This window comes from Malaclemys terrapin, chromosome 1 (genome assembly GCF_027887155.1).
Source record: "Malaclemys terrapin pileata isolate rMalTer1 chromosome 1, rMalTer1.hap1, whole genome shotgun sequence".
Classification (NCBI taxonomy): domain Eukaryota; kingdom Metazoa; phylum Chordata; order Testudines; family Emydidae; genus Malaclemys; species Malaclemys terrapin.
The window spans coordinates 217128311-217140991 of record NC_071505.1 but is presented as its reverse complement, the minus strand read 5'-3'; the positions used below and the strand labels follow the sequence as shown (position 1 = coordinate 217140991).

The following is a 12681-nucleotide window of genomic DNA, read 5'->3' as shown; positions in this document are numbered from 1 at the left end:
CACTAAAAACTAGACTGCCGCTACAGCTTTGAGGTGTTAGCATTCATTTTCCAACTGCTTTCATACCTCATGTTTCAGTACTACTGTTTCCCATAACACCTAAGTGAGGTCTGAATGATTCTGAAGCCTTCTCACAAACAGTCATGTGCATGGCTTTTTTGTAATTCACTACAGGTTAGTGAGTGATTATTTTTATTTGAAATCAAAACTGAAGTTGTTTTTTTTTAATGTAAGCTTAAATTTTGCAAGGGAAATAGCAAAAGGGCTCAACAAGGAAGGAACTAAATTCAGAGGATGGATTTTCTGTGATGTGTATATCTACTGCCATTACAGCTCATGAAGATTTTTTACAAAATGCAGTAGTACAGCTCCTATCATGTGGTATCCTAAAGGAGTATGACAGTAGCACTGAGGGGCTCCAGTTTGCTAGGTACTGTACAAAAAGAGACAGTCCTTGCTCCATGGAGCTTACACTCTAAGACAGACACAGACACATACACACACCCAGAATAAGGGCATTTCAAGCAGTCTGTAGTGAGTGTAGGCCATTGACAAGATCCCACCCCAAAGTGAGACATAATCCTGGTGGAGTGTACTTTAAACAGGGCTCCTGTACTGCTGCAGCATTTCTTCAGAGCATGTCACTAATTTCATGGCTATACTTCAGAGAAAAGCTCAGCGTTACTGAGCCAGATGCAGGGTAGTGGAAAATCAGGCCCTTCATCTCTTCTGGCCCTCTCGGTTCTCCAGTTCATAGCAGTAGCAGGAAAAGTTTAAGACATTTTTGGTAATCTTTCAGGTCTAACTTTTGCCTTTCATGCTTAAAGACAAGAGTCATTTTCTCAGTACAGATGATGACCATCTTGTGCATTACCACAATTATTGTATTAAAGGCTACACAGTTGTTCAACAGTGAGAGACACTGGTCTCAGTTCTGTCATTCACTGTACTCTGCCTCAAAAAATAAAAACTGCAGCTATACTGCATGGCAGCAGCTCTCAGTACTATTTCTTGTTCAGCCAATCACTCAAACAAGTTTGTTTACGTTTGCAGGAGATAATGCTGCCCACTTCTTGTTCACATCATCTTAAAGTGAGAACAGGCATTCGCATGGCATTCTTATAGCCGGTGTTGCAAGATATTTACATGCCAGATGCGCCAAGATTCATATGTCCCTTCATGTTTCAACCACCATTCCAGACAACATGTCTCTTAAATCTTCTGAAAAGCATGCTCCATACCTCGTCCCTCTCAGATTTTGGAAGGCATTTCAGATTCTTAAACTTTGGGTCAAGTGCTGTAGCTATCTTTAGAAATCTCACATTGGTACCTTCTTTGTGTTTTGTCAAATCTGCTGTGAAAGTGTTCTTAAAATGAACATGTGCAGAGTCATCATCTGAGACTACTATAACATGAAATATATGGCAGAATGCAGGTAAAACAGAACTGGAGACATACAATTCTCCCCCAAGAAGTAAAGTCAGAAATTTAATTAGCACATTTTTTTTTAAATGAATGCCATCAGCATGTCCTCTGGAATGGTGGCTGAAGCATGAAGGGATATATGAATGTTTAGCATATCTGGCATGTAAATACCTTGTAATGCCAGCTACAAGAGTCCCCTGCGAATGCCTGTTCTCACTTTCTGGTGACATTGTAAATAAGAAGTGGGCAGCATTATCTCCAATAAGTGTAAACAAACTTGTCTGTCTTAGAGATTGGCTGAACAAGGAGGCGGCCTGAGTGGACTTGTAGGCTCTAAAGTTTTGCATTGTTTTGTTTTTGAATGCAGTTATGTAACTAACAAACAAAAAAAATCTACATTTGTAAGTTGCACTTTCACAATAAAGAGATTGCACCACAGTACTTGTATGAAATTAATTGAAAAATACTGTATCAGTTTTACAGTGCAAATATTTGTAATCAAAAATAATAAAGTGAGCAGTGTACACTTTGTATTCTATGTTGTAATTGAAATCAATATATTTGAAAATGTAGAAAACCATCCAAAATATTTAATAATTTCAATTGGCATTCTGTTGTTTACCAGTGCAATTAAAACTGTGATTAATCAGGATTAATTTGAGTTAATTGCATGAGTTAACTGTGATTAATCAACAGCCCTAGAAATAAAGATGCAATTTTTAACAAGAAGGGTAATTAACCATTGCATAAGCTAGCAAGGCTGTGGTAGATCATCACTAGCATTTTTAATCAATACTGGATTCTTCTGACATATGCTCTAGTTCAAGCAGGAATTAATGCAGGAAAGTAGCATGGCTTGTGTTGTACAGGTCAGGCTAGATACTAATGGTCTCTCAAGGCCTTATCTATGAATCTCTTTCAAAAAAGCCTTTGTGGGGTAGATTATTAGCAAGCTACAGCGCTCCACTTTAGCATGCTGCAAAAATCAGCATCCCTTCTTATAAGCTATGGAGTCCATATGCCCCTCGCCCTTGTTCCAGCTTCACAGGATATGAATAGAAGGGAAAGCAAGTAGAGAACACATTGGTAGAAGAGGGGGACAAGTGGCTAAAGCAACATTTTTTGGGGGAGAGGGTTGCTTTGAGGGAAGAGAAGGAAGGTAGGGTGCAAGGGTGTATGTTCAAGTTCTCTAGTTAGTCACAGATAAATGGCAGCACTAGTTTACCATACCCTGGACAGAGAAATCTAACACAACCTTGTAAAGATTCTGGTTTTTCACTTCACTGAAATATGAATACAAAACAGAACATCCTTCTGCTTTATAAGGCAAGTAAAGTCAAGCAGGCAGAACAAAACTTTTACCGTCCTGGTACCAAATGAGATCAAAAGATGGAGTCCAAACTGCCAGGAAAACTAGATTTCCATGGCAGCTGGCCCATAGAGGAAACTTTTGCAGCATGGCAGAATAAGCAGAACCCTGCTTATAAATTAGAGAAGTGATGTTAGTTTGAGGTTGATTTATACCCCTAAATGCTGTTTCGCAGTCTATCCTTCAACACTTGGAAAAATATTCTGCGAGGCATTCAGCTTGAAAACTCTTTGAGTCCAATGCTCAGTATTTCAAGCACAGCACAGATTGTATGGCAATAGCTGGAGTAGAAAAGGACAATTAAGTAGAGAAACTTACTCTTGCACTTAAGCTTGCTTTCATCTTATCCTTGGCAGAAACCCTTTAAAGTGAGGATACTAATGATTTTCCATATTTCTTTCTTCCTTCAGGTAAAGCCAAGTGGAATTCAGACAAGAATCTTAGTGCTCCCTTTTTGAAAAATGAGTGGCGGCTTCTCCCAGTTAGAGAAACACTTTCACTGAAATTAGGACTGTGTATACTGTACTGAACTGCCCTTTATTATAGTCAAGAAATTGAATGCTAAGTTTGTATTATCCAAAACACCTTCAGTAAGTGTGTTTTTGGCTTTAATTCTTAGATGAAATAGCACTATAGCTTAACCTGAATATTCATTTAGATGAAGTTTCTTTACAGTAAATGTTTAATGTGATTAAGCTTTCAATTACCTGCTAACTTATTGTTTTCTGTAAAGTTGTTAATAGCTGTAAATAAATGGAATCTTGAGTACATATTACACTTTTTTTTAATAAAGTTTGATGCAAATCAAGTGATGTAATGTTTAATTGTGCATTATTTTTACTTATCTCCTTCCCCCTGCAAAAATATTAAACCTTTGATTATATATAAGCACACAGAAATGGTGTAAAAATGAACATTTATTACAATTAAATTAATGTGATACTAAGACAGTGGTCACAGGTTTTGACACAATCACAACAAAGCTTAATCCAGCCTAGCACATACAAGTGACAGCGTAAACCTTAGAAACATGTTTGTTTAAACACATATAAAACTGCTTTCAGATTGAATTTCCTTCATTTAAAATGTCAATCACTTCAACAGCACAAACAGCAGGCCATCCCATACCAGTTGTGTATCCTCTTTTTTTGCATATTCTACATGAGTCAAATGCAGAACAGGGCTCTTGTGTACCTTATACAAACATGATATTCTAGTGATTTGAGAGGCCTGTGTTCTGTACATGACATGAGTGGATATGAATACTGCAAATGTGTGGTACTGCTTACGTCAAGTGAGCAAACTGAAATGTTATGGAGCCTATGGTCAGTTCCAATATAACAGCAAGCTTAGAAAAACACTCACCTTGTGATCACTGCAGATACACACAGTAGAACTTTGCTACTCCACATATAATTTGCAGAAAAAATGGCACTAACTTCTCAGCAACAGAACAGAGTTCTGTACAGAGATCTCATAAGACTAAATACTTTAAAGTGTAGACTATATTGCAAAACACCTATAACTGTCAAAATAAATGAACAAAGTACATTTTGTGGTGTATTACCCTTATTTGTTCATTTACATGCTGAAACTCACTCAGTAATTTTCAATAGGACCTCAGCGTAAACTAGGTTGGTGGTACTGTATACAAACACTTGTTTGCTTAAGCTTAGTAATTTCACAATGGATGTCACCTGCATGTACGGTGACAGGACATTAATGTATATCAATGTAGCAGGTTAATAAAATATTTTTAAAATAGATGCTTATGCCCCTATTGAGCATACCATAATATACCAGTAAATGCAAAGCCATTAGTCTTGTTTCTAGGGTTCAAAATAAAAACTTCTAAATTGTTATATGCAGTGTTGTAGCCATGTCTGTCACACAATATTAGACACACAAGGTGGAGGAAGTGATATCTTTTATTGGACAAACTGTGTTGGTGAGAAAGAGAAGCTTTTGATCTTACAGGGAGCTCTTCAGATCTGAGAAATGTACTTAAAAGTCACAGCTAAACACAATGTGGAACAGATAGCATAAGCAGTTAATACATATTTCAATGGACCATTCAAGGTGAAGTGGCCTGTTAACACCCTTCCAGTTCTAGGGGAGGAAGAAATACAGGGAGAGGCAGCTTGGGTAAGGGGGTTGTTAGTGGATATAGATTGTTGTTATAAACCATAAATTCAATGTGTCTGTTCAGTCCATGATTTTTAGTGTCTAGCAAAGTTATGAATTTAAGCTCCCAGGCTCACTTTTTGAAAGTGTTGTGCAGGTTTCCTTTGAGGATGAGGACTGAAAGGTCAGATATAGAGTGATCGCTTTGAGAAAAGTTTTCACCCACATTGTCACTGGATTTATGGTTTATTACAACAATCTATAACCCACTAAAATCATCAGTGCTGGAATAGGAGGGGGGGGGCTATGGCCCTCCCACTTTTTGAAAGCAGATGGGCCTGTCCTGTCCACTTTTTTGCCATAGCCCCTGCCCCTCCTCTTGCACCAAAGGCCCCCCTAGCCAGGGCCAGCAGCTGGAGCCCAGCTGGGGAGTGTGGGCAGCAGGAGGTGCTGCACCACTGACTCTCCACCCTCCACCTGCCTGGGGGGGGGGGGGTGTCAAAGAGAAGCCCTGGGCCCCCCATCCAGGGCAGGTGAAAGATCCACAGCTCCTCGGAGCTGACTGGCTGTGTGGCTCTTCCCACAGCCGGGCTGCAGCTCTGAGGCCCGGAGTTGGGTTGGGGTAAAAGCCACGCGGGCAGTGTGGGGGGCCACAAGCCCTCCACCTATCCTCGGCAGGGGGCCCGCTGGGCAGGGACACAGACCATGGGCTGCTCTAGGGCCCCCCCCCAAGCCCCAGGCAGGTGGAGAGTCCGCGGCTCCCAACCTGCTCCAGCTTCTGGCTTGGCAGGGGGCAGGGCTTTGGGCAGAGCCACAGAAGGGGCAGTTCCTCCTGGTATTTAAGCTGTGACCCTCAGAGTACATTTCTCAGACCTGACATGTAGTAAGCTCAAAAGCTTCTCTCTCTCACCAACAGAAGTTGGTCCAATAAAAGATATTACCTTACCCACCTTCTCTCTCTAACTTTTAAATTGCACATTTTTAACTTTCCCTTTAGGTTATCCCCTCCTCTCCATGATGTCAAGTGCTACCCCAGCATATTTTACATTATCTATCTACTCATCTGAATAGTCAGAAGGGCAAAGTACATAATCTAGGTATAAATCCACAGTGGTTAAGCAATAATACTGATGTTAAAAACAGGATGGTTCCAATATGCAGATTGTAAGAAATAATTGGCATTCCCTTTAATACCTTAACTCATGTACTTTTGTGTAAAATCTTTGTATTGAATATTTCCATTTCTATCAAATGGTCTGGTTGCAGCTCTGTTGCTAAAAAATGAAGCCACCTTAACAGCTCATACCAGTTTGATATACAGATCATAATAGGGTTCTTTGGTATAATGAAAAAAATTCCATAGTAAACAGTTAATTCCCAATCTTTCTGTATTAACTGAAAAAAGCAGATTTTTCACAAATGTTGACATAAAATGTAGATGAACAAAAGTCTTTGGTTGCATAAAACCAAGTTCCACATTGTTACATTTCACATTTAAAGTTGTCACATGTACTTTCCTTTCTGTTAAACATGAATATGTACTGAAGCTGATTCATTTGTTTCCTTAAGTCACAGTTGCTTATAAAACAGTATAATTACTGAAGTCGTCACCTATGATTTTCTCAAATGCACCAAAGAGAGAGGTCTTGAATTGAAATCCCTTTCTTTTATCCTTTTTGGAGGTTTTACATTTTTGTTCCCTTTTTTAAAAACTTTAAATGGGATATTTTCTTGTAGGCCTGAATGAAGCAACTTAGCAAAACAATAATACTGACAAACAGCATCTTACACCATTAGCTAAACATTAAAATGATGGCAGTGAACATTTACAGTATGTGAAACACCAGGAGACTTCAAAGGAGATTTATGTGAGTCCAATTTCTTCAAGTACACTACGTGGGGTCTCTGCTTCCTGTGGAGGGAAAATTTGAGACAGTGGTAAACAGATCCTGTGCTCCTAGCAAACAAGCTCATATGTGGAAAGTTAATATGGAAAGTGCATAATTAAAAAAAATTGTAAGAGAAAATGTGAGAGTGTGTGTGTCTGACATCAGATGCATTTCTAAAAGGATTATTAAAAGAAGTTTGCCATGGTTTATAGGGATGGCTTGTAAGCTTTGTGACCTCAACACTAAAAAGAAAATAAATCAACAGACCTTCCATCATGGAACAAGTCACAACTTAGCAAAACAGACATGAATTTTTTTAAAATCTGTAATGGATTCAATATTATTTCATTTTGTGATATTTTATGGAGAGCGCCAGAAAACCTGCAAGTAAAAATGAAATGGCTGATGTACTGTACAGATACAATATCCTTTAAATCCTTTAAAATTCCTAAGTTTTGGAAGCAACAGGTCCTAGTCATGCAAAATCAAGAGTATTAATTCGCAAAATAGCCCTCCCAGCTAGAGACACTATTGTATACTGGACAAAAACTACTTGAGAAGGATGAAATGGCCAATCTTGAAGTGAAGGGAAGCCCAAGATTTGGGGCTGTAGTATTCTAGGCCAGGTATAAACTTCTGGAACCAGTTCTTTCCTAAAGATACTGCACTAAATTTTCAAAGACAACCTTTTCCCTGTACCAAATAAAGCAAATGTGTTTAATATATTTATATATACAGTAGCTCCTCACTTAACATTGTAATTATGTTCCTGAAAAATGCAACTTTAAGTGAAACGATGTTAAACAAATCCAATTTTCCCATAAGATTTAATGTAAATGCGGGGGGTTAGATTCCAAGGAAGTTTTTGGGGAGCAGACAAAAGACATTGTATACTGTACAGTACTGTACTGTGGTTGGGAAGTGCCCCTGGCTTACCCCACACAGGCACAGCCCGCTGCAGGCAGGGACACTAGGAAGCACCTTTGCAGCAGCTTCCCCGGAGAAGAACAGGAGCCGACTTTGCCAGGGGATGCTCCAGGCCCACCTCTTCCTGTCCCCGCTCCACTCCAGGCCCACCTTTTCCCACCCTCACTCCACCTCCTCTCCAAAGCAGCTGCATCCCTGCTCCTTCCCTCCCTCCCCTCCCCCCACAAAGTCCTAAGTGCCGCCAAACAGCTGTTTGGTGGTGCGGGAAGCGCTGGGAGGGAGGGGGAGCAGGTGGAGAAGAGGAACTTTACAAGGGAGCATTGCACAAGTTGCTGCTCTTACAAGAAGTGGACAGAGCAGATAGTCAAACCATGTTATAAAGGAGCATTGCACAACTTTAAACGAGCATGTTCCCTAATTGAGCAGTGACGTAACTTTGAAACAAGGTTAAGCGGGAGGACGTTAAGTGAGGAGTTACTGTACTAAAGTCTATATCCGATTTTCATTTCAGGGATTTGAAGAGTTATTTCTAAGCAACTGGAAGAAGATCTAGCCAATTAGAAAAACTGGGCTGTCCATTTCCACAATTACTAGCAACATCATAGTCAATGAAAAGAGATACTGTCTCTTTCTGAAACCAAAACCAATGTCATTTTAAAGCAACCCAGAGAATGAAAAACAAAACTTACTTTAGCATCCTAAGACAAGGCATGTCATGAAGCAAGAAAAAGAAAGATTACAATTAAACAGCAAATCCTCAGAAAGTTTAGTTTTACAGAATATTTAGATCATTTTAAAAGTATCCGTGGACTAGTCTTGTACCTATTTGATTCAAGGGGTTTAGTATTGTAACACTAGCACTTCAGAAATGAGTCATTTAATCTCTATATGCGTCATACGTAGAATGATCAAGTTTTTAATCTTCAGATTAATGCATGTGTATACACTGATTTACTATTAAAGGCACAAAGTTAAATATTAAGATAGTTCCGCTTCACTTGAAACAGGTGTATTTTTGTACTTTGCAAGGACACTGTTGAGTAGCTTAAGCCCAACATTTGACCCAAGAGGTCCATTCTACACTCAGTGTATACACAACTCCATCAATAATGCTGGAAATTAAGTACGAAAAGGAGACTAAAATCACTCAACGCTATTACAATCTGATTAGACAAAATCCTGTGGATTTTTTCAGTCCACTCACTTTTCAATAAAATTTACCCCTTTCTAATAAAGCCAAGGACATAAAATCTCACTTCCAGCCATGTGACACCCACAGATGTGTTTTCCCACTGAAGCAGTATTTAAATATTCCCAGACCCGTACTGACATGGAAGCTGGTGTAAAACAGCCTTGGCATACTATCAATTATAAAAATGTTAAAAATACTTATGCAAATTTCTATTCTATAATAGAGGGGGGAAAATGAGATTCTAAATGAGGGTTGAACTTTATTCCTATGGTTGGATTAAGAGAAATAGAATTGTTAAATTCTCATGCAAGCTTGTGGGAGCTTGATGACCAAATTTATCCTGTTTATTTTAATGCAATTGTTCAACATCTGTCAGGGATAGTCTAGGTTTACTTGGTAAACCTCAGAGCAGGGTGCTGGACTTGATGTCTGCTAGGTCCCCTGCAGCCCTACATTTCTGTGATTCTAACTTTTAATTATAATGGATTTGAAAACCTACAACTACAGAAGTGAAATTAATTATTTCCTAAATGACCAAAAAATACTTCTTTCACAATAAACTACACGGTAACTATTGATTAATGTTGCCACTTCAATTTTTGTACACTAAGGAACTTTTCTACCACTGTATATTCAAATTCCAGATAATCTTTAAATTGTAAAAGTTTTTACTATCCTCAAAATAAAGTTTCTTCCAGCCAACTGATCCTGTGTAGTTAAACACATTGCTTCATTCATGACTCAAATAAAATTAAATGGCATTTGATTGGATACTGTGTTATTAAAAATCTAGAACTAGACCTCAAAGGAAATCATGATGTATGGTTATTGTACAACAGCGATAAGTGATAGTCTTGTGACAGATACATTTTATCCTGAATTCTTACCAACTGCCTTCATCATTCCAATTTAGGATGCTTTGATATTTTTAAACATTTTGTTATGAACTTTAGGAATCAATTTAAGACTTAAATACAACATGGACAAGATCTATGCTATATTTAGTTCTATTTGTGTTTTTTAGATTTAGAAAACATTTCCATACGTTTTTATCTAGCTGTTATGGAATTTTTTTTACGACATTTTATAAGGCATCTGCAATACAGAATTTAACAGAGGTAACAAATACACATTTGAAATACCAGAACCAAGAGTTGAGAAAAAAGCCATTCACATGAGACAGAAATGCATGCAATACTTTATTTCAGACATGCCAGGAAGCTAATTCATTATCTAGTCATTTAAAAGCAAGCAGCTGTATACAGATAACAAGAGAAACAGCATCTCATTACAGCTCAATGCATAGCATTTTAAGCCAACAGTCAGGAGAGAATGCAGATTAAAGTAGCATTAACCAACTGCACGTTCACACAAACTGTTAATGTCTTACAAAAAAGAGTAACAAACTTGGAAATGGAAAACCATCCCTATGATCTAGTTTTCTATAACATATCCCAGAATGCTGCAAATTAAATCCAAAAATTCCCCTTTCATGTCCCCCAATTTTTTTTAAAGTCAATAGACATTTAAAATGTAGTACATAACCATATATGAAACACTTTTGAAATTTTAAACTGTTTGTGGTCGATTTATTTAACCAGTTCCTTTCTATTTAAATGAATGTAATCTTTGCCTTAAAGATAAACCAGCTCTATATAAATGCAACAACATTCACTTTTAGTGGACAATATAGGGTGAAGTATATGTCTTCATCTTGGATCTGCATAACACTCAGGATAGTTATTTTAATAGAAATCTTTAAAGTAGCAGTCTTTCTTTTGTGATTCAATACATCTTATTTCAAACTACAAATACTGATTAATGAGCATTAAGATTTTAATATGCTATTAATGACTGAATATTAAAAGCAAAATGTTACAACTTTGAAGTATTAGGTTGCAAAGGAATGTACTTAGGTAACAATTTTAGTAATTACTACGATAAAAGGAGGACAAATGCTCAAGTGTATTCAACCTTTAAACCCAAATCAGAATGTTAGAACTCTGAGATTTTGTGATATTACAAAAACATTATCTAGCTTAAATGCCAACGATCAGACGTAACAATTTCTCCCCACTACCTCTATACATAAACAGTAAATCACCACTACCCCCAACAAATACTTTCAAAGTAAATTAAAAGTAAAGGTAGAGGAAAATGCATTTTACTTTTGCATTTTTCATTAGAGATGTATGCAGTTTTACAACTATACATAAAGCTTATACATATGTATGTATATATTCTATACACGCTTTAAAAAGATAAGCCTTACACTATTCCATGGGATCACTAGTTTCTCTGTATAAACTTCTGATGTATACTACAATTTTATATGTATTTTCAAGTAACACCACAGCTGAAATATTTAAAAGATTAAGTAATGTTACAGTATGTACTTATTCAAATGAATGACTTCCACACAAACGTTAAACATAAGACTGGGAACTTTTCACACAGTAAGAGATCATATACTGACAAGAACAAGTTATATCAAGATGAGACATGAGAATATACAAACAGAAGGGGTGAAGGAAAGTACAACAGCAAAGATAATGGTTGTGGTATAGTCTATTGTGTTCAAGATGATTGATTTCACCAAGCTGAGGATAAGGTTCTGCCATGAATAAGTCAGGTCTATCTCCTCTCTGAAATGCTGCATGCATGATGAATGAAGTCATTTAGTACACTGGGACATTAAAGTATTCATGACGTGGCTACAAAAAGAAATGTATACATTCTTACACATAGTACACAGGTGGACAGATATACAATAAATATTCTTGCCAGAAGGTTCTTACAATACTATCTCTAATATAGAACTACACACTAGCCTTGTCTCCACTAGCCCTTTGGGGAAAATATTTTACCATTGTATTACCATTAATGCTCCTCCACTGGTGATATAATGCTGGGAGCATTAAGACAGGGCACAGGCATTTATACCTCTATATCATCTAGACCTAATATAAGCGGATCCAGAAGGCATGGGTTACAACATGGTGGAGATCTATCTGCATTAGCTCTTCCACCACTACCAGTAGCAGCACTGTCCCAGTGAGATTTCCAAAAAAGCTTCATGTAGACACAGCACTGTCATCATTTTTCCAAGTGGGGTTGTTGGGGGTTTTTTGAGAAAAAGTGGCCCTTTTTTTTTTTCTCTTTCCTTTATATACCCACCACAAATTTCATTCATAGATTGATGACTGCCTTTCAAACTGTTAGAACAGCTCCTTTATGTATACAACATCCATGTAACAATATGCTGCTAAAATGTTTGTATTTAGATATTGAGAGCTTTATAAACTTATCTGATCTTCTACTGTGCATTACATGTGGAAAGGACCCATATAAACTACCTTAAATCAGATTATGGCTCGTGCCACCAAACAGTTTATCTGCACCAGTTCCAGCCAACAAAGACTTGCTCACACTAGGGCTCTGCATACTAATACCAGTGCATTTGAAACAATGATAGTGCAGATAAGAATTTTCTGATAAAATTCTGTAGTGTAAACCCTGCCTCTGAAGGTACAAATATTTTAATCAGCAGATACTCAAAAAGGAACTGAATTTCAACGAAATTTACCAAAATGATGGCTTGGTATATTTTTCCTTACAGTTATCTACAGCATAGTACAAATTGTTAAAGGAAGTTAAAGGAATATTCTACAAATATTAGAATTCCATTTGTACTTCCAAGAGGTTCAGCTGCAACAATTCATTTTTCTGTGGTTTTAAAATATGTGCATGTCTCA

At 37.5% G+C, this 12681-nt stretch overlaps 2 protein-coding genes across 6 annotated transcripts in view; one reads left to right on the top strand and one right to left on the bottom strand.

Moving 5' to 3' along the window:
* ZRSR2 (zinc finger CCCH-type, RNA binding motif and serine/arginine rich 2) overlaps nucleotides 1-5229 on the top strand; it is a 29294-nt gene extending 24065 nt beyond the window's left edge. The window contains exon 12 of the mRNA XM_054007098.1: nucleotides 3205-5229. Coding sequence (XP_053863073.1) covers nucleotides 3205-3208 — 4 coding nt within the window. The 3' untranslated portion in view covers nucleotides 3209-5229. The remainder of the gene's footprint in view (nucleotides 1-3204) is intronic.
* AP1S2 (adaptor related protein complex 1 subunit sigma 2) overlaps nucleotides 1-12681 on the bottom strand; it is a 62806-nt gene that overhangs the window by 17849 nt on the left and 32276 nt on the right. For 2 of the 5 annotated variants that reach the window (XM_054007124.1, XM_054007117.1), the window contains one exon: nucleotides 3694-6830. The exons of 1 other annotated variant lie outside the window; for it this stretch is intronic. Coding sequence is in view for 2 of the 4 variants with exons in the window: in XM_054007117.1 (XP_053863092.1) it covers nucleotides 6783-6830 (48 nt within the window). In the remaining 2 variants the exon portion in view is untranslated. Of the gene's footprint in view, nucleotides 1-3693; nucleotides 6831-10112; nucleotides 11641-12681 lie in introns of those variants that run through there. 2 more of the 5 variants (XM_054007130.1, XM_054007140.1) reach the window with 1 other exon arrangement.